The sequence below is a fragment of the Leptosomus discolor genome, chromosome 8, assembly GCF_034619465.1.
Source record: "Leptosomus discolor isolate bLepDis1 chromosome 8, bLepDis1.hap2, whole genome shotgun sequence".
NCBI classification, from domain to species: domain Eukaryota; kingdom Metazoa; phylum Chordata; class Aves; order Leptosomiformes; family Leptosomidae; genus Leptosomus; species Leptosomus discolor.
The window spans coordinates 8,504,353-8,531,941 of NC_141398.1; the positions used below are offsets into that span (position 1 = coordinate 8,504,353).

At 45.7% G+C, this 27,589-nt stretch overlaps 2 protein-coding genes across 2 annotated transcripts in view; both read left to right on the forward strand.

Annotated features, from left to right (window-relative positions):
- The window catches only part of LPCAT1 (lysophosphatidylcholine acyltransferase 1), a 59,832-nt gene extending 47,287 nt beyond the window's left edge, over positions 1-12,545 (forward strand). Inside the window, exons 11-14 of the mRNA XM_086469313.1 lie at positions 2,832-2,985; positions 3,887-3,985; positions 7,128-7,266; positions 12,361-12,545. Coding sequence (XP_086325439.1) covers positions 2,832-2,985; positions 3,887-3,985; positions 7,128-7,266; positions 12,361-12,545 — 577 coding nt within the window. The remainder of the gene's footprint in view (positions 1-2,831; positions 2,986-3,886; positions 3,986-7,127; positions 7,267-12,360) is intronic.
- A 12,146-nt stretch (positions 12,546-24,691) lies between these two features.
- The window catches only part of CLPTM1L (CLPTM1 like), a 28,370-nt gene continuing 25,472 nt past the window's right edge, over positions 24,692-27,589 (forward strand). The window contains exons 1-2 of the mRNA XM_086469300.1: positions 24,692-24,877; positions 25,679-25,779. Of these exons, the coding sequence (XP_086325426.1) occupies positions 24,692-24,877; positions 25,679-25,779 (287 nt within the window). The remainder of the gene's footprint in view (positions 24,878-25,678; positions 25,780-27,589) is intronic.

The following is a 27,589-nucleotide window of genomic DNA, read 5'->3' on the forward strand; positions in this document are numbered from 1 at the left end:
CAGGTGATCGTGGATCAGGCTTAGCATAGCTAATACCAACCACGATAGCCCCTGCCTTGTGGATCAAGGCAGAGTGTGCCAGAGTATTCAGAAGGTCAGTTATGCATCTGTTCAGTATCCTTTCTCCATTGTGACAAGAAGTTGCACAGAAGTACATCAGCAGACATAAACCAGAATGTATTGCACTTTTCTAGCTTAGGGCATGTGTCTCTGAGCTTGCCGTTTACAGTAGCTGGCGACAAGATCCGGCTGTTCTTATGCAACTTCCAGCTCTGTGAGACACTAGAAGGTTTCTGGCAGGTTCCCAGCATGCAAGAAAGGAGTTTGTTTTCAAATAGTCAAATGCAGCTGAATCTGGTTTTAAGGAGGTAAGACATGTCACTTGCTAAAAATAGTGGTAATTATGCTGAAAATATCCTACCTTCAGGGATCTGGTTTTCCTTGTGAAGTCTGCTGTGAAGGATTTAATGCTCAGAGCTGTTATCCTCAAAAAACATATTTTCCATCTTCAGGGACTCAGGAATGACATTTTCTTCTCTTTAGTGTGTGCTGGCCTAAAAAAATGAAGCACACCACCACAACAGCAAATAATGTTGCGTATCGTAAGGCCTGGATCCTGCATGGAATTGGGCAAGCAAATGTCATTTAAGGAGCAAAGGCATCCACTGTTGGCTTTCTAGCTTTTATAGCCTCCGTTGGGATAAAAATAACAATTTTAAAGGCATTGAGACATTCAAACCATTCATTTCACATTAGTTCAGAACCTATTGTGGGATTTGGAACGCTTGGCTTCAGAAGACTTCAGTAAGTTCACCTCGCTGATCCACACACTTTTTTTGACATTGGCTGACGTCTCTTTCCATATTTACAAAACCCAAACAACAAGACCCAAACAACAAGATGTCTGTACGATTTGTGGTAAGCTGTGCTACTTCCCTTATAAGGTTTTGCCTTCAAACTTTATAGCTTTTGGGGCTTAAGTGACTGGTGAAGAGGAGATCTCACAAGTCTCAAATACTACTCACCAAATGACTACTCCCTCAGTTCTAGACGGTGACTTTTGAGTCAATTTATTGCAAATCAGGCCTCTCTGATTTAGAGGCAGATGTTAGACTGCTTATTCTGTGTCAGTGGTGGCTTATCTCAAGGGAGGATTCGGATGCCAGCTGTCCTCATCCTGCGGTTAAAATCCATTTCAGCTGCTACAGTGGGGATGTGTTATCTGTGGACGCTTCTTGTACGCAGTCCTGCATGTGAGGAGCTGAGTTCTGTATGCGTCTCAAAGCCTCCACCAATTCCTTTATCATTGCTCCTGCTACTTTTCTACTGGGTTATGGAAAATGCATGTCTGCAGAGGAGAGTTTTGCTGCTCTTTTTATACAATCTAGAACCAAACTTGAATGTTTTCGTGCCGGGATGGAGATGTATGAATGTTCTGTAGGGGCCATTGGTTTCTGGAAGAATTCTTGCATGTCCAGGTCTTGTAATTTAGAAATACAGGGCTTGGCGTTGTTCAGTTAGTGCATTTTCGGTAAGTCAGTGTAGGTAGTGGCAGACAGCATGCTAGTTGTGTTTTTACTTAAAAGCAGTGATTGTTAGGAAGGGTCACTTTAGCAAGTGGTCAAGGTCTGGAGCTGACATACCAGATAATCTTCCTATCAGAAATGCTCTTATCTTTTTTTTCAGAAGCTCCTGAGAATGCTGATGTTAAGTATTTTATTCATTCTTGTCACTGAGAGGAAGCTGCAGAGGAGTCCCAGGTGTGGTCTGGGAACAATTCTGGTGTGAGCTCTTACGAGTTTTGTAAATAACTGCTTTTCCTTGTCTGCAGCAGTGAACAGCAGAGCAGACAACTGCAGAAGGATGTTGTAGAAGACTCTTGTTTTGTCTTCAGTGGAAAGTTTGGATGCCTGCATTACCTTAAGTCAGTTCAGAGGAAACCTGCTGATCAAGATTTGGTTGATGTTGTATTAGGGAGGGAATTTACTTTTCCCCACATACCTGCAGCACTCTTTATTGTGTTCATAGCAAAATGGGGTTTTCTGTAAAGCGAAAGCAGGAAGCTTGACTTAGGGGAAAGAAAACCCAATGCACACACACAAACAAACAAACAAACAAAAAAAACCCAAAAAACAAAAAAAAACCAGAAAAACCACAAACCAACCAAAAACACACCATGCAGTATGTATCTGCGTAAATAGAAAGCTCTTCATTCGTCAGTCAAAATCTGGTTTTGCAACAGAAGGACCGGGGGAATTTCTGTAGCTGTATTAACTGCTATAACTTTGCGTAAGGGTGTCCGGCTCCAGACTGAATGTGAAAAATGGGGACTGACAGACAGGATTAACAGTATAATCGCTGTTATGTAATCCCTGGTTTCTTTTAGGCGAGGTGCATCAGGTCTTTCCTGTTCAGTGACATTAGTAAATTTGGAAACGTAATTGGTTTATGTTACTGTCCTACAATACAGACATATTCAGGTGACCTAAATCCCACCTAGTTCTCCATGCCTGGTATTTGTTAGCTAGTTCTAGACTGTGTGTCTTGTTCATGTTGAACTGCTTACACACACAGCTTATAATCAAGGTAGAATAAAGGGCACAAGTTTATGACCTAGGGTTCCTAAGCCCTTGCAGTAATTTCTAATACATTTCGAGAACCAATGGGAGCCTTAAAATTACAGGAATACATTACTTTATTATGAAGTTGCTTAATAATTCTGATTCCAGATTTTGTAATGTTTGATACCATTGCCTTATTTGGTATATTGAAATTTGTATTGTTAAAACTGGGTTTATTTTTAAAAGGTGCAAAAATAATCTGCTTTCTAGGCTGAAGCCAGAAACACTTGAAGATGATCTTGATAAATATGCTGCAAGTGCCATGAAAATGAAAAAAGAAAAGGTTGATCTTGAAGAATTTTCAGCATACTTGGAATTTCCCGTTTCTCACACGTTAGAAAGTATGTTTGCGCTTTTTGATGAGGTAAGAAACGACAGCATGTTGAAACATTGTACTGCTTTTGGTAAACTCTGCTTGAGCCTGATTCTGTTCCAGCTGAATTCACTGAGGTCTGATTTGAGCCAGTGCTAAGTGCTTTTGAGCACCTCACCACAGTGTTTGCCTACTGCATTTCCCTTTCAGCAAGTCAGAGCACCTATCATCAACTAAATAAAGCATCCATTCAGGTAGAACTTAAAGGGAGTATCAGTTGGACAAAACTGATTTTCTTCCTAGATGGAAAATGTGAAGAAGAAGAAAGATGGATTCAGGCTACACCTCTGCTGCTGCTTGTTGCAACTGGATGCCGTGCCTCTTAGCTGATATGTCACTTATCTTGCAAATAAATCACTTGTTCTTCTAGGAAGCCTGAAACCCGAAGGACCTAGGAACTTGGCAGATGAGCCAGCTGTTTGGTCCTCTGGGAATCAGTCAGAATGGGGAAATGGCAATTACCTTTGCCTGGATGATGTGCTGTTTGGATTGGGAGGTGGATATGTCCACAGTGTTCTCTCTTAGACCAAAGAGCAGATGACGTGTATTCAGGGCTTAAATGAGGCTACCTTGCCCTCTGGTTCTCCAATTTTAATTTCAACCCGGTAATTCCGATGGTTTAATGTAAAAAGCTTAAATATGCAAGTGAGGGGTGACAGTGGCAGCACTGTCTTCCGAGAGCATTTGAATTACGACTTCTGAGACTGAGACTCTGAAAAGCTTTGGTGACCCAGGCTCTTGCCCTGACATAATGCTATTTCAGTGAGACCTTTTCTTTGCAGTGGCATATGTAATGATCTTTCTGAATATCCTGCATCTTTAGCAACTGTTAGTTATTTATGACAGTTCTCAGACAAATTGCAGTGTTTTGAGGTGAGGTTTTCCTTCACAGAATGAAGATGGCGTAATTGACATTCGGGAATTTGTCATTGCTCTGTCAGTGGTCTGTAAGCCATCCAAAACTCTGGAAACAATGCAGTTGGCATTTCAGGTAAGCAGCATTTCCGTCCTCTATGTAGTTTACTCATTTTTAGAAATTATTAATACTGACATTAGACTTAACAGAAGCTTGTTTCACATTCCTTTTTAATACTTAATTACATTTTAAAATAACATTAATGGGAAGTCAGATTAAGAGGACATGTTCAGAGGGAATGCATTGCAAGTTTAAGTTGTGTAAAATTACAGAAGTTTGCAGTTTAACGTTGTTCTCTGTGGAACTCTGGTAGAATCCTTTTCAGCACGTTGTCTCAAACCTGAAGTTCTTTGTATTGAGTCCTCTCAATGCTAATGAGTTGTGCTTACTACTTTTAAAATGTTTCAATCAAATCTTATTTTTCAAGTCAATAAAATATTTAAAAGCTTTTCCTACATGTTAATAGAGTTTTTTTGTGGGGTTTTTTACCCCCTTTCATCTTCTTGGTAAGATTTTCTTCCCTCTTAGTCCTACCATATTCCTGTGTTGGCCTTTCAGTCTCTGCCCAGACTTTATGCTTCTCAGCAGTGCTCCTGATCTTGTTCTAGCCTCAGTGGTTTGTTGCAGCATCGGCATAGATGACACCTTGATTTATTACTTTTTAATTGATTCCTTTAATATTGCTATTTCAACACGTAAACTCTGCTGCATCCTGCTTCATTTTTTTTCCTTTGCCTTGAACTCGCATGGTCTTTAGTATTACTGAAGCTGCGAAGTGCTAACTGTTGATGCTGTCTTCACTAGTGAATGCACGGAGTTGAGAACATTCAGTTGCATGGTACTGCCGTCAGCTTTATTTTATGAGTAGTTCAGGTTCTTCAGCATACCTTGTATCAATCTCTTAACTATGTTTTGACAAAGAAATGAGGCGCCTGTGAATATTTAGTGTCCACATCCATCATTCTTACCTTTTGGCCAGTATCAAACAAGTTTGACAAAGGAGGAAGGAACAAAAATATTTGGTTCCTGCAAATATGGGGGGAAATCTGCCTCTAATAGCTGCTGTTACTTGGAGCTACTTCTGAGGGAAAAGCAGGAAGATCCCTGCCCTTGCTTATTCCATTTGATCTATATAATGGCATAGAGGGATGGTCAGGTGCTGTTTGGTCAGCTCTGTGTCTTCATACTGAAATGAACAAGCTTAAAGTAAACTTGAAGGTGGCTTTTGGGCAGTATTTCAGTGCAAATTAGCTGTGATGATACATAGTGCGCAATATACTTTCACCGTTTCAGAGAAAGAAAAAAGCTCAGCTTGGGCGGTTATTTTCTTTTTTGGAAGCATCTAAATTTAAGTTAATAACTGTTTCTTCACTGTCTGCTCTATTCTTCAATTCATAATACATAATTTTGAGTTTCCTGGCTAATTGCAAAGTATTAAGTTAACGGTGGAACTGGAAAGAAGGTCTAGGCATGTATTAAGAAGGGGAGGCAGGTGTGGCTCATTTTATCCTGCTAGTGAAGATCGAAAGGGTTAAAAAAAAGTCTCCAGCTGAGGAAATTTTGCTCACAGTATTGCAGAAAAAACAGAAAGAGAAGCTTTTTTAATGCTTTCTTCCCCCCTGTCCTGGTTTCATGTACAGGACGATATTCCCAGAGCTTAGGGGGAGCTGTTGAAGGATCTAGCTGGTTCATGAATGTGTGGCTTGGAACGGGTACTGTCCTCTGCCACGTGCTGCTTTTTTGCAAAGCACTTTGTCATCTGTTTTCAGGGATAAGGGGCAACATTTCACATAGCTGAACAAGTTTTCAGAGTGGAAGTGTTTAGTATATGGCTGAAGAACTTGAAAAATAGGAGTTACTGAGCCACTGGAGTTGTAAAGCAGTGGGCAATTACAAGAGAAGGAGGGGTTATGGCAGTCAAGTCGAAGAGCAGCACTCCACTGTAAGTGCTACGCCTCCTCCCTGATTGCTAAGGAAACGAAAGGGTGTTGGAAATCTTACCAATATGATGCTCGTGAGCCTTACCATCAGGTATCACCTTCTGACTACTTGAACTGTGCAAATATAGCAGGTTTTATTAAACAAGTGCCTTGTCCTTGCCCCTGCTCCTTGTGAAATGGTGTGCAGGTTAGGTGCTAGGGAGGAAAAGGCAAGATTCCCGACTTGAGCATGAATGTTGTCTTCCACGGAACTTCAACTTTTTTTATTCCACCGAGGTGTGGTGTCTCGTGACAGCAGCTTGGGCTTGTGTGAAAAATACATCCTTATGCCTGTTTTGCTCAATCTCATCAGTTCCTACCTACTCAATGATGTAAAGAAACGAAAATGAAGTTTCTAAAACTTCAACATCATTCAATGTTTGCAGTGTTGTCATGCTGGAAAATGAGACAAGGGAGTTTCAAAAACCCTTCTGTCCCAATTTCCATTGCACAGGCAAATTGAGTTATTGTAGGAAGCTCAATGAAGCTGTATTTGGTACAGATGTTTTGAAATACTCAGGTCCTTTTTTTTCAGGGGAAAACACTGTACATGGATAGAATGAGACTCCAAACAATTATTTTTAGTTATCACTGTCCTGTCAGTAGTAAAGCTGACTCTTTCTGTGAGGAAGCTCCTCAGGACCTAAGAATATGCAAGTGGTTATTTTCTAGAATAGGTATTTGTAGAAAATTACAGGCCCATCACTGCATGGGCTAGGACTCTCCTGATCAGTACAATGCCATTTAGACGCAGGCACTTATGCAAATTGGATGTCGAATCAGTTGGATTTTGGTCAAAGGACTCTTGAGTTTTACATCTGACCAAGTGGAAACGATATCTGCTTTACGCTGACCTAAATATATCCCTGATTTCACAGACACTTTTGGAGTTTGGACGTGTAGCTCAATGGACTAAAAATTGCTCTGTTCATACATGCAAAACATGTTAGCATTAAACAGTTTTGTGAATATCACTGAAATTCCAGTGGTTAGGCGTGTAAACGTAGGGTTTATTTCTGAATATAGCAAGCCTTACTTTCTAAGCAGGCACAAGTGAACTAGTATCAATGCTCTCTTTTACCCAGACTAACCAGAAATCCTTAGTAGATCCCAGCAACCTGAGGCTGAAAGAATTTCCAGTATCAAATTTTAATTTTGCATAACTTCTCAGTGTGGTGCTGTTTATAGGAGTTAACATTCAGCTTTGCAATGGTTTATCTTGCTGTCTTGATTCATAGCTGTACCAGTCAAAAAATGGAACTATAACAGAAGAGGATTTAGCTCATATTCTGAAGACTGCCATGGGTGTGTCACAGATTAATGTTACGCATCTCTTCAGAGCTGTAGATGAAGAAGGAAAAGGAGAGATTACTTATGGTAAGTATTTTAAGTGGATCTGAACTGTCACACAGTGCCAAAGGTGTCTGAACTCATGTTGATAGACAAACCACTTAGATTTTTATTAAACTTTACCTTTTTTAGTTGACTTTTTGACTTTAATAATGATAAAAGCGCTCGCTGCGGCCAAAGTAAATTTCCATTTTAAAAAAAAATTTGAATTTCACCTTCAATGCTAACTGCCATGTTTACATGTTTTCAGAGGTTTTCCCTTCCACATTAAGTCAGGCAATACCTGGATTAGCTCTTTCTGCATATTCTGTTTTGTGACTTCCATGTATGTGAATACTGATTTTTTTTAAGAAAGCTATCTTAGCTTTGTCCTGTTGTTTTGTCTCTTGTATCCGTTCCCCACTGCCCTCCCAGAATACAGGGGGATATCAGACCTTCTGCTCCTAGAATCATTTCTCAGCCTGTTTGAAAATAAGTCAGGGGTGTGGGGGGTTGGGAAGTGAGGGGGTATTAACCAGGCTGCTCCATACGTAGCCTGTAACGCGGGTGATACGGAGGCGAGAAAGTTGCATTTCAGAATTGTGAGATCTGGGTGAATACATTATGCTGGAATCAAAGCACTTGTGTGTTACTTCAAATTCTTCATCTCTTATGCAGTAAGGTTCTAAATTTAGTTGAATCATTTAAGTATGAGCTGAGCTGTTGATAACCAGCGTATCACGTATCTCCAGTAGAAGTGCTGCTGACATGCCTTGTTTTAGTGGTTTTCCTTCAGGATGCATTTAATTTGTAAAAATCTTACAAGTAAGACATCAGTATTAGCAAATCACAATTTCTACACTAGTAATTCCTGTTTTTCAGTCAAATGTATGTAAAGCTTCAACTACAGAACTATTTTGGAGTTACTGGAATGAGAACCGTTGCCACTACCCTCCCTTTTTTTTTTTTTTTCCTGACTGCTGTGTCTTGCTCCTTGATTCCTGCTGTACTAACCCTTTCCCTTCTGCACCTCTCACCTACCCGTCACATCCCCAGCATTTCCTTGTCCACTCTACATTACTGCCTTTTTCCTGCCTGTCTCTGTTGCTCCTTGTTGTCTCCCAGCTCACTTGGGCAGTGACTCAACTCTGCTCCCCTCCTCCCTGCCCTCCCCCCCCATCACCAGATTCAAAAATACCAGCACAGAATCTGAGCTGGTAAGCCTAGCAGAACTCTAATTTTGGCGCACTTCATTGTTTAAGAATAGCTAAATTTGAAGTAGTGTGCAAGTGAATTCGGACCAGTTCATGTCAGTTACCAAATGATTCATATTTTAATATCCATCTTTAGTAGTTCTTAGTTGCATTTAAATCTGCACTTTACCCCTGAGCGGTCACGGTATGTTCCCATCGCAAGAACATCTGGACCACTGAGCCACAGCAGTGGCCACTGAAGTGCTTAGCTCTCATTTTTCTCTCTTTTATTTCCTGAAGTCAAGAGTAGACTTTTGTGAGGCTACACAAAGTAGGATGGTGTTCACATCACTTCTTTGAAACTCTGCTTGGATCCTTTTCTGAGAGAAGTGCTCATTTTCGAATGTAAATATTGCATGGAGATTTTTAAGCTGAAAGCTTAGTAGTAAGAATAAATGTCCAATTTATTGTGGTAGAGAATTGGAAGATGAAAATAAGCATTTGGTATTGTGTTTCTATCTTGAAAGTTCTTGCCATAAACACTCAAATCTCTTGTCTTTCCTGCGCATATGCGCAGCTTGCCACGTACTCAATTTATTGCACTTAAATACTGAGAAAGGAGAGGTGGAAGGTTGGCATTTTACATCTTTTACGAAAGCATTGTCCAGCCAAGTTCTGAGAAATCAAAACTTTGTATCTGGTGGAAGAGTACTGACGTGACTTTGGATACACACAGCAGAGGGGTCTGCTGACAAGCTCCTCCTTTTTGTGGTGTTAGAATGTGAAGCAGGAATATTAAGTCTTCAGTCTTGTAAGAACAAAAAATAAAATGTCCAAAGTATCAAACTAAATTGCTGCACATATAGCAGAGTCCCTGAAGCCAGAGATCTCGTCCCAAAGGAGAAGCTGAGGTTGCAGGTAAACAGAATAACTAATAGCAAAATTGAGATTTTATAACTACGTTGATAATGTTGGATCTGAATTGTTAGAAGACTGGATTTTTGTCGCATGTTAAAAATACACTAGTTGCCAGAAATCTGTGTATTGTTTCAGTTCTCTCAAGCAGTGAGCTGTTGGCTTCACTGTTCAGATCCACCTGGATTCCAAAGCTCATCCCTTCACTGTCATCTAGAGAGGGGCAAGATTTCTTCATCTTAAGACATGATTCAGGGGAATTTGAATAGGTCCTTTAGGTGGGCATTGCAAATTCCAGGAAATGTCCACTTGGTAGACAAATGATGACTGAAGGTGTTCTGGAGACTCTGCCGTGCTGGCTGGTAACGAGAAGAAAGGGGGGGATTGGCAGTATTGTGAATATCCGCGTGGGTGAACGTTCAGAGAAGGAAGAATTGTTTGCTCTTTAAAAATGTAGGGTCCTTACCTAGATCAACCACAGACTCATCCTGTTAAGTTCCCCTACGCTAATTTGTAGCTGAGGGGGAACAAAACTCAAGGAGATTCGTGAACATGCAGCTTCCATCAGGAGCATCAAGCAGCGGGAGGGCATTGCAAAGGCAGGAGAAAAACCTCTTGAAGTTCTTGTGGTACGTATGCATGCTTGATGCAGAAGTCTGATCAGCAGTCTTAAAGAACTTCACTTTGGGGTCTTTCCTCCTTTTTGTCCCCCCTTAGTAGGGGCAGGAAGGAAAATTACTTTTTCTCCAAGTGAATGACTCGGGTGATCTTTTCTTCCAGTCTAACGCTTTGCAGTTGCTTGAAGCTTGAGCTCGAAGCTGAGAGCTGTGATGAGAAGTAATGCTGGAATAGCTCGTTCTTCCTGCATCACCTTGTCTCTTGTTTCTGATGAATGGGGCAAACGGGATCCCAAGCACTTTTCTTTGGGCTCTGCTGTGTACAACTTCGATAAATATTCCTTAATGTCTTCAGGATTTGTTTCAGCGAGACCAAAAATGCCTACTTACTGAAATCTATCAGAAACATTGTTCTGTTCAATTCAGTCCTCCCTGGAATTGAGGATCCCATTCGGATCCAGTACTGATAAAACATTGAGGGTTGGATCCTGGTAGTGTTGTCAGGATGCTGATCTGGATATAGACTATCATACTTGTGTGAACAACCGCTTCAAGGGATTTTTCTGAATTTATTTTCTGAAAAAATACAGTAGCTATTTTTTCATGGTCATTAATACGGTGCACACGTTGTATGTGTTGTTACAAAAAGGACTAGATCCTTGGGGTGGGCTTAAAGCGTCCATGTGAAAAAAGGGAAGGCTTTCGTGGTCCTGCTGCAGGCCAGCCCCAGGCAGGGCTGACAGCTGATTGCTCTCGCCTTGTTAGCTGCAGGAAAATACCGTACTCGGCTGGGCTCGCTGAAGGTGCTTAGTTGTTCTGATTCCGATGAATCGGTTTGCACTCAAGTGTTTCTAATGTATTCTTGCAACTGCTACCACTGTTAAATATTTTAAATATAAATGTTCTACATTTCCTCACTGAAAAAGGTCAGGTGCGTTGCATTCTTTGCCATGAAAGTGATTTTTAAAAATGAGCTTGCATTAAATATCATTGAAAGAAAAACTTTTGCTCTGTGCATTTTCAAACATTTAAGATATTTCCCTGTCCCCCCCCCCACCCTCAAAGACTTTTTATCATTTACGTGATCATTTACGTGATCAAGCCTGTGGTACGTACAGGCTTTTCAACACAAATGATAGTGTTGGTTTTCATGGCCCGAGCATCATCAGCTTTTGTTGAAGTTACAGGATACTCTAGATCCATACAAACTGTGGCTAAAGGATACCCGCTGCGATGTTTGTGGACGGATGAAGTTACGTTTGTTGCTTTCCCCCCACCTATCCCTTGCAGCAGTTTGGGGGCAGGGCTGACCTACAGCTTCGGTGCCCCTGGGAGCCAAAGGACATCCTCTTGCCTTTGGCAATATTGAGAAAAACACGCCGTTGCCAACAGAGAAGGGTGGTGGAGAGGGAGAGCTGCGGTAGTTCCCTTCTTCCACACCAGCCCAGTTGTACCGGGAGGAACTGGGCTTCGCTCCTCCGAAAGGCTTCTTCAGCTGTCCTCTGCGCTGCGCTCCGGGGAGCTCACAGCGTCATCCGATCATGAGCTCTTCTGGGATGACACAGTGAATTTGGGTGGGCTGGGTGGGACACACTGTGGGTGACTGAGTTGGCGATAATGTTCACATCCAGCTCTTTCCAGTGTCAGTTTACGGTATAAGAATAGCTTTTTATGACTTGGATCCTGTAGGGTACCTTGAGTTCAAACCCTGCCAGCCGTATGGGCAAACTGCGACAAGGCTTCAATGTCTGATGTGTAACACAGCGTTACTTCTTGGTGCTAAGGATTCCCTGCTCCTCCAAGAACTTTTCTTGCTGTTTTTATAGCCTTATTAGCATCCAACATTAAAATTGTTTGTTTTCATAATGTGTTACAAATTAATTCTCGCAATATTATTCTTTAAAGTATGGGGACCTTTGAAACGCTGAAATCTTGAAAGCGGAAGGCGGCAATGACGGCTGCTGTTAGGTTGAGGAGAATGGCGGGTGCAAAGCATTAAAGGGCACGTTTGCAAAAGACTTCCCAGGCTTTGAGAAACGACTGCTCTTGCTGTTCGTTGTTCCTCGGTCGGAGGGCTTCTGCCCTCCCCGCAGTGAACAGGGAGATGCTGTGTGTCCCTCCTCATGCATTTTAATGCAAATCTGAGCCTGTTTACCCCGTCACCCTACAAGCTGAGCTCTGGGCTGAAGTGTTTTAAGAGGGCTTAGATAACTCTGCGGCATCCTGGCTCTGGGAACGTGGTAAACTTCTGCTGGGAAGCTAAAACAAGCCATGGGGAGAGCATGGAGTTAACCGCTGCTATTTTTCTCCACAGTGATCGTGTGATTGTTATATGTGTAAGCATTCAAATTTAGCGTCCTTCTGTTTCAAAGAGCTGATTCTGTGTAACAACAGTTTGTGGGTTTTTTTTTTTTTAGATGACTTCTGCAGATTTGCTGAGTTGCACCCACACTTTGCAGAAGACTATCTCTATGCTGATCAGATGGGAGCTGAGAGTGGCTTGGAGACTTCATCCCTTTCTGCTCCTAATGGTATCTGTACTGACTTCAGCCCTGAAAGCGCTGAAGACAAAAACAAGCCCCTGCAGAAGAAACTGAATTGACACTACAACTGTTTTCTTCCTCTCCTGGTGAGAGGATTGTCTTTTCTTGGGATTTTCATAAGTCACTCCAACTATACAGCAAATACCAGTTTTGTGTGTGAAAGTTCTTCTACCTTAATGCCGTTCTTTGAATCATACGTGCTATATTTAACAACATGTTCCAGGTTACTTTGGGGAAGGTGATTTTTTTTTTTTTTTTTCAAAAAGGTCTTTGAAAGGCAAAAAATGTGAATGTGCTTCATTGTTAATGTTCATATTTAAAAGGAGGCGGCACACTTATTTATATTCCATTGGCTAGTTTCCTGTACAAAGTGTCGCACAAACTGTGCATGTATAAAGAAACTGTAGCTACTCTGGTGTTAAGTGCACTTTGGTGATTAGTGTTTTCCCTAGTTACGGGGACGTTTATTTGGGGCCAAACTTTGCTGTCCATATTTGCATAGTCAGTCTTGTTGATTTCAGTGGGATTATTCCCTTGAGCAAGGCAAGCGTATTTTGGCCCTTTGTTTTGGTTTGAGTGAGCGGTTTGGAAACAGTAACTCAGAAGCTTGCTAAGGATTCCTTTTTATTTTAATCGTTGAATGACAACATTGTTTCTCTGTCAGTCTATTCCATGGTAGAATGAAAAGGAAAGGCTCCTTACCCCTCACCCCAACACTTTTCTACTGTAATCTTCCAGATGCAATTAAACATGAGGTTTTTTCCAAACTGACATGCCACGTACTGTTTGCAAATACGTGACAAATCTGCTTGTGCTTTTCTCTTCTAATCAAATCAAACCATGTCCACCCAACATTGAAATGGGAGATGTTTACACAATTCTATTTAATCCAGATTTATCAGGAATCACAGGTTTCTTTTGTGGCAAGCCTGTGTGTACAGCTAACCTAGCATGGAACGCGTTATGAGCGCTTTTTTGTATCGGCACAAGTTTGGAAAGGCTGCAGTTACTTCAGAGGCCAAGCCAGCCACCAGTTGCAGAACATCCTGAAGAAATGCTAGTTAAATCTCTAGAGCAACATCACATAGACTGCATATAATGTATATGAAGCTTAAAATATTTAAAACTGTTTAAGAAAATAACCAAACCAACGTAAAATACTTGTATCAGTAACATTTCTTATCTTTCCATTTCTAAAGCCAGGTGCCTTAATTACCAATGGAGGTCTCAGAGAAAAATTTAGGTTATGATAAAACCACAGAGCTTCACTGATCAGGAAATGTGATAAAAGCCTCAAGGAGTAGGAAGGAGGACTCTGTCACAAAGTCACTCTGATGGCAACTCTACTTCCAAACAAACAAAATGTACTTTTAGATCATTTCTATGACTAATTTTGTAGGGATGAGCTAAAATATGATGGGTTTGTGGTTGGAAAACTGTTGAGGTTTGAATCTTCCATGTGTTAGAGTAATGTAAAACTAGATTTGAAAGGGAGGAGTTTTAGCAGAAGGAAATCTGTTTGTACCAAATGCTTTTAGTACTATTTTTTAAATAGCAGGAGGTGTTTCAAAGCTCATTAGGGTATTGGAAGGTGTCCTTAGAAATCCCTAGCTGTAAGTGGCAAGTCTCCAAACTGAAACTGGCTTTAATAGAAAGCGTATTGGGGGGGAATGTAAGAAATTAATGCTTTCTGTGGGATATGTGGAGGTAGGTCCTCATTCGGAGGTAATAATTATTTTTTTATTTATCTAGGCAATACATGCAAAGCTGACAGGGCTGCAGCAGACTGGCAGACAAAATCTGAATTAAAAGTGATGATGAAAAATAGGAGAAATGGTTTGGAAAAATAAGGCATGTGAGGAACTACACTTAGGTAGGAGGAGTCAGCTGCAGAAACAGCGGAGGGTGTGGGTATTGCTGCTTAAAACACTTTGGGGCAGGGGTGGTATAGAGTACGACAAACTGAGCACTGTTAACTCGTTGTTGCGGAGAAGATACTCATCGTAGTGGGATGCATCACCAGTCTGGCCTGTGAGAAGCGTGGTGGTATTTCTGGGTTAGCAAGGTGTGCCAAGGTCTTGCCTGAAGTAGCTGCCCATGTTGGGGCACTTGAGGAAGATGGGGAGTAGCTGGATAGAGTCTGGAGGACAGAAAGTAGTTGGAAAAAGAGATCAAAAGTGTTCTTTAATCCAAAGAAGAGGAGACTGAAGGAAGAGGAGAGTCATCAAACATGGAAAAAGTTGCTGTAGGGAGGACAGGAACGGTCTTTTCTCCACGTTGATACAGGCTGTTCCTTCAAAAGGCAAGTTGAGCGTTAGGAAACGCCCTGACAACACACCCGGTTAAGGCAGGGGGAGTGGGCGGTTCCAGGTGGGGTGAGAGCCTTCCTTCACTGCAGGCTTTGAAAACAGAACAGACAGCTCAGGTGGAGACACGTGGGTTTGTGGATCGTGCCCCAGGGTCACCGGGGTACGTCCCGGGGTCTGCTTTCGCTGAGTGCGCGGGGCCTCTCTGAGGCGGTACGTCAGGGAGGCACATGGACTGCGCCCTGGGCATGTTGCACCTCCTCTGCCGGGCTTCTTGTGGCACGAGGCTCGAGCTGGCTGGCTAAGGGAGTTTTCTCTTGCTTGGTGTGTGTGCTTGGGAATTTGAGAGTTTCAGACTGCAGGGCATGAGAGAGTTCCCTGAGACACGTGTCTGAAAGGAAGAAAAAGGCCAGGTTAGTATCCCATGGGCAGCTTCGAGGTGAGTGAAGCTTCAGAGGAGGAGATGCTCTTCTCCGTCCACACCTGCGAAGGAGCAAAGTTGATGGAAGTTGGCCCGATATGAGTGTGCCTCATTTGGGTGTATGGGGGGTGTAACTTGGGCTTCTGCCTTCTGAACACCAAAGGGTTCCTTTGGCTTCACGTTTGTTTTGGCGAGGGAGATGTCTACAGTAGAGAGGCCCTTAAACAAACACCACACTGCGTGGTGAAGCGGCACGCAGCCGTGTGCGTCACTGATTCGGTCCAGAGGGGCTGCTGAAGAAGGCTGGTGACCAGCGTGGTGTTTGCTTGGTAAGCGAGTACTCTGGGTGGGGAAATAAACACAAAAACAACAGCAAAAAAAACCCCAAACCACAGAACAACACTTAGATTCTGGAACGAATTGCAATGCTCCCGCTTTTGGAGATTGTTGAACGAGGTAGAGACACAATAGGATGGACGATAGGACGAAGTCCTGACCAGCCTCCGTGGAAGCATTGTTAGATCACACACAATGTCACAAAAGCTGAGACTAATGAACACAGTTCAGGTGATTTTAGCATCTGAGGAGTATCAGGCTGTGATGTCAGACAGCTTTGTAGTGACAGAGAAGCCACGTTAAGGTAGGGTGGTGAACTCAGACTCCGTTGAGGGCTGAGCTGTGCCACACACGCTGCTCTGCTGCAGCAAGGTCCCTTACAGCTTGGCTGTCGAACTGCTGAAACGCTGTAGCGGTTCCACGTCAGCAGCCTTTTCGGAAGGCACCCGGCGGTGGGACAGCGGGGCTGGGACAGCCCGGTCTTGGGACACGCTGCAGTGTTGGGGTAGAAGTGAAAGCTTCCTCTCCCCTTCACCAAACATCGGTGTGTAGGTGCTCAAAACGTTACAGGCGTTACAAACGCATTGCTGTAACTGGGGATAGCAACAGCCCCTGAGTGCTTAAAAGGAGGCATAGGAAGAAATTACTTCAGTTCTTTGCAATAATTTAACTTAATAAATGATCCTGACACAAAAAAACGCAGGGCTGTGAAGGCATTTGACATTTTTGATGAGCATTTTACTACTTTTAGGTAATGCTGCTATTCTGACATAGCTGAACAAATCTACTCTGCGTTTTGAAGGTGTTTTAAAGTAACACCGAAAACAAGGAAATCCGAGAGCTCTAGAAAGAACCTTTTTTTTTTTTCTTTTTGCTCCATTTCTATTTCTTTAACCATCATAAACCCCACTAAACCCACACAAACGTTCAGGAGGTGCAAGGCATGTTGAAACCACTGTCTCTCCCGCAGTGAGGCACGTGCTAGTGCAGGGTTCTCGGGAGCCCGCTGCTGTGAGCAGATACTCTTACGAGGCGTTACAGGCAATTTGGAAGCCTTACGGAGAAACGAGGTGGAACACTTAATTTCATACCAGTTAATTACACGGTTTCAATGCATTTACTGCAGCTGGAATGACCTCACTGTGATGAAAGCAACAAGGCGTGTGTGTGTGTGTGTGCACTAATCCCACTCGGAAGGCACAAATCCGTAGGTCACCGAGGTTGAAGGGGGGACACGTGTGCAGCGGGGAAGCGACGCAGCCGCAGCGGTGGCAGAGCTGCTGAAGGAAATAGTGTAAAAGTTCTGAGCGTAGCTCTTTGTTAACACTTTCGTGCAAACCAAAGAGGTTTGTTGGCTACTTTAAGCATTGGGCTGGTTGGAAATTTTTTTAAATAATTTTTTTCATAAATTTCATAATTTTTTCATTTTTTATCATAAAATATAGTAAACATTTTTCTGGAAAAGGGATTGTCGCGCTTCCACACCTGCATAGCTTGATAAATGTTCTAAAGCAGCCGTGTTTTTATTAATTTATGAGTCCCCTTACAAGGTCTTGCCATTAAATTATTCTTCCTACTTCTCCATTACGATGCAGTAAGTACAGCTTTTCACGTGAACTGTTTTAATCACATTCTGCTCTCCGCTCCTTCAAAAATGGTATTCTTGTTTTTAAAGAAAAAAAGGAAAACGTAAAGAGTACAAGTTGCAGAACTTGAGCAGCGTGTGCTGTAGGTCCCATGATCTCAGAAAAACACCGTAAGCCCAGCTTCGCATGTGTTATGGGACTGAACCGGGGTGGAGAGGAAAAAAAAATAGATTTCTGATTAAAAACTCTGACCAAGTCAGATTACTTTTCCTTTAGGTCAGAGTGTGGGTCATAAGATTTTCTGAAATGCTGGATTCTGCTTCATGGGAAGCCTCTGGGTTTTTTAGCAGCACTTTCATGAATGGGCTGGAATTAAGACCTGACAAATACGTTGGCCAAGAGTTTTATGTGAGGAAAAGTGAAGTTTGGCTCCTGAACTCCTGTTGAAACACAGAAATTCCCTGTGAACCAGGCACTTGAGATGGTTTGTTACTTTTCAGGTATCTGAACTTCGGCTAACTTGGAAAACTTAAATTACATAATTAATACAGCTAGATGCTTTACAAAAAAGAAGGAAGAGTATGTCCAACAGTTTCGAAATGGAAAGAATTTGTCATCAGTGCCATTGATAATTAGTTATTAATTAATTATTAATTCATCAGTCCAGCAAAACTGCAAGATCTGTTTTGCAGATGAGCAGGAAGACTGAGATTGTCAGTCAGGTAGTTCTGCAGTCCCGGCTAGGTGCGAATTAAGCCAGCGGCTCTTCAGACAGAGGGTGATTTCTGCAGCATCGGGTACCAAGTACCGTCTCGGTCGCTGGCAGCGCAGCCAGTGAGGTTTCCTCTGCCCTCCCTGCCTTTTCCCTTTGAAAACTGGAAAAAAGTCTTCGGACCGTGGCAGGAACCTTAAGGTATGGCCTCCTTAAAGGTAAAATCCTCCAGCACCACCTCGGAGGAAGAAGCACAATCGTTCTGTGCTGTAGCCGAGGCAGCGAAGGGGGCGTACGCGTGAGTCACCAACGCGTTGGGATCAAAACGTGCACAGATTGTGTCGTGGGGAGCTAATACTGCAGAGAGAAGGTGGCAGCAAACAGGTTGCCCATTAGATGTGCCGGGGCTTGTGCGTGTGACTGTTTCGTGCATCCCACAGTGATTTCAGTTTAGGCAGTTTGTTTCTCTAGGAATCCTTTCAGGTTTATTTCAAGGTGATAATTACTTTGACTTTTAGAAGTGGAAGAGTGATTCGTTTTGTAGAAAACAGCTTCTTTTTCCCCAGATGGCGTGATGTGCTTTACCACGTGTAATGGGCTTAAACTGAAGTGGGTGATACCAAGAGAGCAGAGGACTTAAGAGGCTTATAAAGTGAAGGGAGTTTGTTTCTGGGAAATACGCCGAGACCTTTTTTGCAGCACTTGACGCTCTGCCTAGATCCTCTTCCAAGTTCATGAGGCAAAATAATTTTACTAGTTGTGTAACTTCACTAGTTTTCTTTAGTGAAGTGGCAGAGCAGAGCACTGCGGTGCAGGCTGACTTCAGGAGGCCCTCTGTGACCGGGAGAGACGCACTTGCAGTTTGCAAATGGATCAGGCTCCAGGGACGGGAACAGCGGAGTCGCCTTAGCACAGACTGTGCCCGCGTAAGGTATTCCCGTCGGTTAACTTACTTGGAGGGGTGTTCTGCCAACATAGCTGTCAGGCTTCCGTATCCTGAGCTAAATTGCACGGGGCCGTGTGAACATGGGAGCTCATTCGGGGTCAGCTTGGGGATCCTGGAAAAGGTGCTGTAGGACGATCTGTCGATACGGTGTTGAGTTTCAGTTGTTTCACTTTGACCGAAAGTGTTAGAAGTAAGACAAAAGTCATAGTGAACTCTTGTAACGTTCTCTTTTGATCTTACGGATGGGGTGTTACCTGAGAGTGCCAGTTCTGAGCCGAAAAGTCAGCTGGAGAAAAGCCAGACTGAACGCCTGGCACTGAAGCAGTAGAGAAGCCCCCGGAGGCGGGGGCAGCAGCAGAGCCCGCGCTGCGCAGCTGGCCGCTCCCCACGGCGAGGAAGGATCTTTGCTGCCTCTTGGGCTGCTCAGTTCCCTTTCTGTCTCTAGCTCTGGCTTGTGCTGGCCGCTCTTTGTAGGTGTGTGGCAGCCTGAGGGAGACCTCGCTGCCTCTTAAGCGACACCCGCGGACTTTTCTCCCTGAGCCGTAGGCGGCAGGTGAATATTAAAGCCTTGAAGCCCTGTTCTAGTAACACCACCCCAAAACCAGGGGCCCATGTGCTGCTTCAGCTTGTGCCTGCCGCTGGGTAAAGGATTGCTTTTGCTTTTCCCGTGCTTAAACCATTGCCGGTGCATCCAGGTGACAGCAGGTCTGAAAGAGCTTACGGCTTCTCCTTGTTCCTATGGACAGGAAGAAATTAAATTTAGAAATGTCGTAGTCCAATGAAACCTCAAATTGGATTGACTCCTACTCGCTATGTCGCTTTCAGTGTGTGCCTGTGTGCTTCCGAGTTCCGAGTGCAGCATCTGTAAATGGGACAGCAAAGTCTCCTCATGGATACTGAAGAAAGCCGAAGCTCTGGCACTTTTCATCCTACCATGGTATTGGCAATGAAATTCAGCTGACAATAGGTTATTTCTCAGTTCGTATGGGGAAACCCCAAATACGTGTCTTTTATTCACTATCCAGCATGAAGGCAATTTTGTATTTTAAATGCTAAAGAAATAAACTTGTAAAGATCTTGTATGCCCTTGTATGTATATATTTTTGTCCTATGTTTTCTTTTATAATGCAGTTCAAGCAAAATAATTTCAGAAGGGAGGTTTAGGTTAGCCAGTGCTGTCCTTTCCAGACCACAAAAGCAGTTTTTAAGTTCACATCTAAAAATTAAATTGTCTCTTTAAAATGTGTGGATTAGAGTTCCCGAAGTTAAACATCTCTCCTTAGCAATTTTACGTACTTGGGTAAAAAGCGAAACCGTTGCAGCTGCTTGTCGATGGGGTTGGTTGTGTTTGGTGATTTCTTTACATTGCTTTCTTGAATGCTCTGGGGGAATTAAGAGCTCCACGTAAATCAGTGATGTTAGAAGTCAGGAGTAAATTTCTTCAGAAGTGATAGATTCAGTTTCCTGGAGGAACTAAGCGTCTGCTAGCCTTGTGTTACGTACTGTACCGCTTCAGTGTTGCGGCGTTGCGCTGGAAGTATTTGGCATCTGCTCAACAGGACCACTTCCTAAACCTTTTTGTAATTCCCAGCGTCTCTCCAGGAGTGCGAGACGTTTCTAGTTTGATCGCAGGTGCTAGGTCATCTTTTTGGAAGGATAAGATTGAGTTGTCGCAAGCTGAGAAATAATTCAGGAAAAAAAAAAAAAAAGGGTTTGATCTCTTGAATTACTGTTAAACTTGCATTGAGGATATCATTGATATGTTTTGGAAAAAATATTGCTGCTTTTGAACACGCTTGAGATTGTAAATGCAAAAGCAGAAAAGCTAACCTTTTAAATGATCAAGTTTTGGGAATTTTCTCTTACTGCTACCCAACCCAAGTTAGGCACTGCCCTGAAGGGGATGCTTTTAGCTGAAATCCTGTGCGGCCAGAGCAGGAGGCCGTTCGGTAAGAACTCACTCGCACGTGCTCGTTCCGTCAGAAGGTCCAACGCCTCCTGTTGCCTCCGAGGCTGCTCAGGCAGACCTGGCGCGTGTAACGGCGCGTGTTGGCGGCAGGCTTTCCGCTGCACCAGCCCTCTGCAACGATACACCTAGTGCTGCTGGAGAATCGTCACCCGAAGGCGTGTTCCTGCTGTGCGTTTCCCTCCTCTGGCTCCCGTGGTGTGTGCGCGGAGACTGTTCCCTCCGCGCGGAGCTGGCTCGGCTGCGGGACGGAAAGGCGGAGACGAGCGGCGCGCTGAAGGCGGCTGGAGCTTGTGGTCCCAGTGGTGGAGGTGCTTGCGCAGGACGAGAAGTATAGCTTCCGCGCTACAAATTTGGGGTTTATATTTTTTATTAACGTGCATGGAAGACTGAGGGTGATCTTTTTTTAAAAATGAACTTGGTTTTGTACATTTCTCAACGTTTAAAACTCTATGATTTAACATTACCTCGGAATACCAGTGATCAGTCGGTTCTTAAAGGAAATACCTCAATTTGAACATTCTTTTCTCGGTAGTTGTCTGCGAGGTTGGAATGGACTGTGGCGTGTGATGAACTAAGCCAAATGATGCAGGCGCTTAAACGATGCTCTGGGAGTCGGGCGACGCTTCACCGAACTGGAACCAGGCGATGCGCCGCGAGCGGGGATGTGCGGTGCGCCATCGCGGCTCCTTGTGCCCCGCGGGACGTTGTCCTGACGAATGGCTTGTAAATGGAGCTTTCAGCGTGAAGCCAGATTAAAAATGAAACAAAACCCGTTTGGTTTCCTCTGGATTTTTTTGTTTAGATTTCAGGGTTTTATAAACAAAAAGGTTTACAACAAGGGAAAGGAAACAAGTCGTAACTGTGGCTGAGACTGAGTCCGTCTGCGTCTAGGCGTGCTTTGTTGATGTATGTTCTCTGTGGCAGCGCCTGTAGGAGAACAGTGTTTGTTTACCTGACAACTGGGAGTATAAAATAGAGGGGCTTAAGGGTGTTTGGTTTGGGTTTGGGGTTTCCTGTGTGGGTTTTGGTTTGTTACTGGTGTTTTGTTTTGTTTTGTTTCCCCTATGGATGGCAGGGGTATTGACTCCTGTTCTGTTTTCTGTGCTTAAAGAAGAATATCCGAAGATCAAAAACGATGCAGAAAAGGGGCTCCAGAAGTCTGGAGAACAGGTCTGTCTAAATTGGACTGAAGCAGCTCTGGCTCCTTTTATTGATCCCGAGAAGTGATCCAGCGCTCCAGGTACCGACATACGAGAGAAATTCGTGACGGAGGGTGGAAAAGGCACGGTGAGGCCCAGCGGATAGAAGCTGAACCATTAATGTGAACATTTTTAAGAATCCAAGTGAAGCACTGGGGAAGTTTACCAGAGAAATGACAGACATTCACCATGACATGAAGAATTCAAGAGAAGACATGCCAGTGGTTATCTTGACGTTAGTCTCTTAATTTCAAGTTATGGGGTGGAGGCAGGTTTTGAGTATGTGCTTCAGCCCAAGTCAGGTTAGTCATGCAGGGGTTTGGGTGAAAGAACAGACATCTGTAGGCAACGTTTATTCTATGTAAGAAAAAAGACTGAACACTGTCCAAAACAAAATTTAATCTAGTTATTTCTTCTTTCAGTGAAATCCTACTAGTCATGCAGCAGTGTGGCACGCTTTCTTCTGAAGAAAAGCTTTAAAACCTGAACCTTTTTCTGCTTAAATACATTTTTTTCTTCTTGTTCTGCTCTAAGATGCAGATAACTTCTCAGCTCTGTCCTTAGGCAAGTACACTACACTAGACAATGTTTTAGTAACGCCAGAGGATGCTATCAGAATGGGGTATGCTTTCACAAACACTTAGTCACTACAAAATGGAAGTAATCGACTATTAATGAAATATTACAGCTGTGTAAGTGCACAAAATGCATGCATTTTTTTTCACTGTGAGGGTGGCAGAGCCCTGGAACAGGCTGCCCAGGGAGGTTGTGGAGTCTCCTTCTCTGGAGACATTCAAAACCTGCCTGGACACGTTCCTGTGTGACCTACTCTAGGTGGTCCTGCTCTGGCAGGGGGGTTGGACTAGATGATCCTTCGAGTCCCTTCCAACCCCTGACATTCTGTGATTCTGTGAAGATTTCTTTCTTCCAGGGGTAAAGATTCCCCCACTTGACACCATCTGGTTTTAACCCCGTTTCTCCCTGCTGCTTGCCAGGGTAGCGTGAGGGCTGCCGGAGGAGACGGGCCGTAGCCCTGGCTTTGCCCTGCTCCACCCTGTGCTGCTGGGTTTGACAGGGAGCCGGCGCGGTCCCGATCTGCAGCCCGCCCTTCCTCGCTGCTCTCGTGTGTCGGGGTCTTTCCAGGTGACGTGGTCTCTGCTCAGGTTGCACCCTGAGCCATGAACCCTCACGTCATGCCGCCTCCTCCTTCCCCACCCTTGTCTTCCCATCTTTCTCCTGTTACTCTCCACCGCTTTCTTCTCTGAAAGAAGATACCCATCTTCACCTTCCACCAGTATCTCCAAGCTCCACGCATCCTGAAACGTGCTTACGGTGACGCTGCGAACTGCCTGGGCCCTTCCCTGCCCCTGTGCCCCTTTCCTTGCTGGTCCATGTTGCAGGGAAGCTCCGCGCTGGGCCGCCGGGGCAGCTCTCTCCAACCCACACTCTCGGCTAAGGTGTACCCGAGGTACATGCCCCTGTCACCGCTCTCTTCTGGTGTCACCACGCCAAGTGGACAAGTGAGGACCCCAGGAAAAGCTCCTATCGCTATTCCTTCTTATGACGTCCCAAGGTGTGGCTGCTGTTCTCTTGAGAGCTGGGCCCTGGCGGAGGGAGGGGTGGGGGCACAATGCTGCACGGGAGCCTCCTCTTGCCCCTTCCTACCCCTCTACCATGCCTCACGTCACGGGCCCTTCCTTGACCCGTCATTGTGAGGGGGCCAAAAAACAGGCTGCTGTCCCCTCCCAGAGAGCCGCTGCCAGGGCTGCATGGGCATGCTGAAAGTCCCCTGGGCAGGGGCTGGCGTGGGCTTCACCCGACCTGCCCCTCACCCAGCACGAATCAGAATCACAGAGTAGTTTGGGTTGGAAGGGACCTCTAAAGGCCATCTAGTCCAGCCCCCCTGCAGTGAGCAGGGGCATCTTCAGCTGGATCAGGTTGGTCAGAGCCCCGTCCAGCCTGACCTGGAATGTTTCCAGGGATGGGGCTGCTGCCACCTCTCTGGGCAGCCTGTACCAGTGCTTCACCATCCGCATTGTAAAAAATTTCTTCCTTATATCTCGTCTAAATCTGCCCTCTTTTAGTATAAAACCATTGCACCTCTTATCACCACCCTCCCTGATCCAGAGTCCCTCCCCACCTCTCCTGCAGCCCCCTTTCCGCACTAAAGGCCGCTGTAAGGTCTCCCCGGAGCCTTCTCTTCTCCAGCCCCCGATCATCTTTGTGACCCTCCTCTGGACCCGCTCGAGCAGCCCAGGATCCCCCCAGCCTCAGTTGACACCGGGGTTGCCCGACCCGTTCGCAGGGCCTCGCCCTCGGCCTTGTCGCGCCTCACGGGGCCCACACGGCCCCCGCTCCGGAGCTCGCCGGGGCCCCGCCCCGCCCCGCCCCGCCCGGCTCGGTGCGGCTCGCAGCCGCGCTCGCCCCGTGTCACCGTGCGGGTCCCGGACACCGCTGTCCCCAGCCCGGACCGGCCCTTCCGCCCCGCGCCCCCTAGCGGCAGCGGCGGGACGGGCCGTCCCCGCGGGGCGGTCGCCTTCACCGAGCGCGTTGCGCGGCGGCGTCGCGTCTCCGTCCGCCGGAAGTGACGGCACTGGCGGCGGGGCGGGGCGGGGCGGGGCGGTTGGCCGGGTGGGGGATGCGCGAGCGGCGGCGGCGGAGCGGCCCGGGTCGGCCCGGCTGATCCCGAGCGGGGCTGGGGCGGGCGCCGGGGCGGGCGCCGCCGCCGCCATGCTGAGCCGCAGCTCGTTCACCAGCCTGGTGGTGGGGGTGTTCGCCGTGTACGTGGCGCACACGTGCTGGGTCATGTACGGCATCGTCTACACGCGGCCCTGCCCGGCGGCGGGGGGCGGCGGTGGCGGTGGCGGCGCGGCGGGGTGCGTCTGGCCCTACCTGGCGCGGAGGCCCAAGCTGCAGGTGAGGCGGGGGGGGCCCTGTCTATCTGTCTGTCTGCCCACCCGGGGGGTGGGCCCTGTCTGTCTGTCTGTCTGTCTGCCTTCCCGGGAGGGCCCTATCCGCCTGGGGGGTAGCCCTGTCTGTCTGTCTGCCCTCCCGGGAGGGCCCTATCCGCCTGGGGGGTAGCCCTGTCTGTCTGTCTGCCCTTCCAGGAGGGCCCTATCCGCCTGGGGGGTAGCCCTGTCTGTCTGTCTGCCCTCCCGGGAGGGCCCTATCCGCCTGGGGGGTAGCCCTGTCTGTCTGTCTGCCCTTCCAGGAGGGCCCTATCCGCCCGGGGGGGGTAGCCCTGTCTGCCCGGGGCCGTCTCCTCCGCCGGGGCGCGGCCGGTGGTGGGTGTCGCGGCGGGTGGGCCTGGCCGCTACCCGAGCGGGCCCGGGGGGGGGAAGGGCAGGACAGGACAGGGCACGGGTCAGACGAAAGTGCGTGTCGCTGCGCGGTTCCGTGGATCTGCTGGGACACCCGCGGAGGTGGAGAGGTGGCTCGGCGTCCCTGGGGGTCTCTGGCTTCGAGTGTGGGTCGTCCTGTACAGGCGCGTGGTTAGTGGCGGTGTGACAACGCGTTTCTGTCCCCAGAGGGAGGGAGGGGACAGCTGGAAGCTGCGCCAGGCTGGCCTTGGGGACATCGGCTTCGTTCCAGATGTGCAGAACCGTCATGTGTTGGGGGAAAGCGGTGAAGCTGGGGCACAGCTCTGCGCGGAGTGTGCCAGTGCCCGAACCCCGTATTTCCGTGCTCTGATTGCTCTGTGCTGTGCTCTGGTTTCAGTTAAGCGTGTACACTACCACACGGTCAAACATTGGTGCTGAGAGCAACGTAGATCTGGTCCTGAACGTGGAGGATTTTGATATTGAGTCCAAATTTGAGAGGTAGGTATCCAAGCTATGAGCTCTCGCTTTAATTTTGAAGTGTGTATCCTAGCCAAGAGCTATTGCATGCACAAAGAAAAGTAGAGTGTTCATGATGGTTGCATTAGAAGAGCAGAGTTATTCCTACATTCTCTGTTTTGAGGTTAAAGCTATTTTTGCATACTCTGCAGGCTCTTCAGTTCACGCTTGTTTTCGTAAAGTAACAACCATTTTTGCTGTGTTAAGGCAGGAAAGGTGTTAGATGGATTTCAGCCTTAGAGTTGAGGACATAGTGCTGCCCTTAATAAAACGGTGGGTTTTTTCCTTAATTAAAGGTCCCTTCATGAGGTAAAGCGCCTGCCTTGATGGAAATGGTGTGCTAAGTTCACCTGGCACTGAGGAACAGGCTCCTGGACAAACTTTTCTTGCATTGAAAATCGTGTTGGACTTGCAAGAAACAAAGCTAGCGAAAGAAGGCTGCGCTAGTAAATACAGAATGCTTGTTTCTGTCATGTAGATTCTGCAGATCCTGAATGCTGTCCTGTGTTGTCGGTTGTAATTTTGCTTTGGATCAGCATCCTGTTTTCAGCCATGACAGCAAGTGTTTTACAAAAGTGTGCTTTGCTTATAATAGTAAAAACTTATTTCCGTTGTGAAAATCTAAGTTAGAGTGCCTGGAAATGCTTGAGGCTTTCCTCTAACAACATGTGTGGCCAGTGTACTAGCTATGTGATGTAACAGCCGTGGCTTCAGACCTGGACTAGAACTTGTAAGTCAAACAGTGTTCTCTTGTGTTTTAGCCACATGCTGTTCCATAACTGTTTCAGTGCTAATAATCGTAAAATAAACCACCTTTGTCTGGTAGTTTGGGGTTTCAAGATCTTCTGAAGGGATGTTGGTGCTAAGATGGAATGAGATTGTGCCCTTAGACAAATTTCCGAGTATAACACCGCACTCGATGTGTGCCTCTCCACAGTTAAAATTATTAGAACTATTAGTTTTGTGCTTCATATTTGCTTTCTCGCTTTTTTTTGTTTAAAATAGTCGCCTTGTTCTTGACTCCCTTGTCACCAAATCTCCCAGGTTCTTTCACATTCTGCATTTTCCATAATTAAAGAACATGTTGGTCTGCACTTTAGATGATACTAAACTTCATCTCTGGCAGACTTGAAAATACAAGAATCGTTTTACTGACACAGTCTGCTAAGCCTTTGAAAGCGTTCAGAGAAAAAGAACCTAGGACAAGGAATAACAGTTTCAAACTAAAAGTGGGGAGATTTAGATGAGATATTAGGAAGAAATTCTTTGCTGTGAGGGTGGTGAGGCACTGGCACAGGCTGCCCAGAGAGGCTGTGGCTGCCCCCTCCCTGACAGTGCTCAAGGCCAGGCTGGACGGGGTTTGGAGAAACCTGGTCTGGTGGAAGGTGTCCCTGCCCACGGCAGGGGGTTGGACTAGATGGTCTTTAAGGTTCTTTCCAACCCAAACCAGTCTGTGATTCTGTGAGCTTGAGCAAATTTACAGGAATAGTGGAGGCATTTTACAAGGTTGCAAGTAGGACGAGTTCTTGGCTAGCACAAGGGGAGTGACTTCGTGGTTTGGGGCTCTGGAGCTCTGTGCTTGGCAGGCCGCAGCTGAGGAGATATTTTATTAATGCAAAGCGCTTGGCAAAACTCGGTCATTTTCTTTTAAAACTTTTTGTCGTGTATGCAGTCTGTGACACGCGTTCAGCACACGGAAGGCTGTTTTCTGCAAGTGCTGTGGTCATTTTGGCCCTATGACCTGTTGGCAGGGGAAGACAACAAAAGAACTGGTGATGCAATCCTGTGTTAC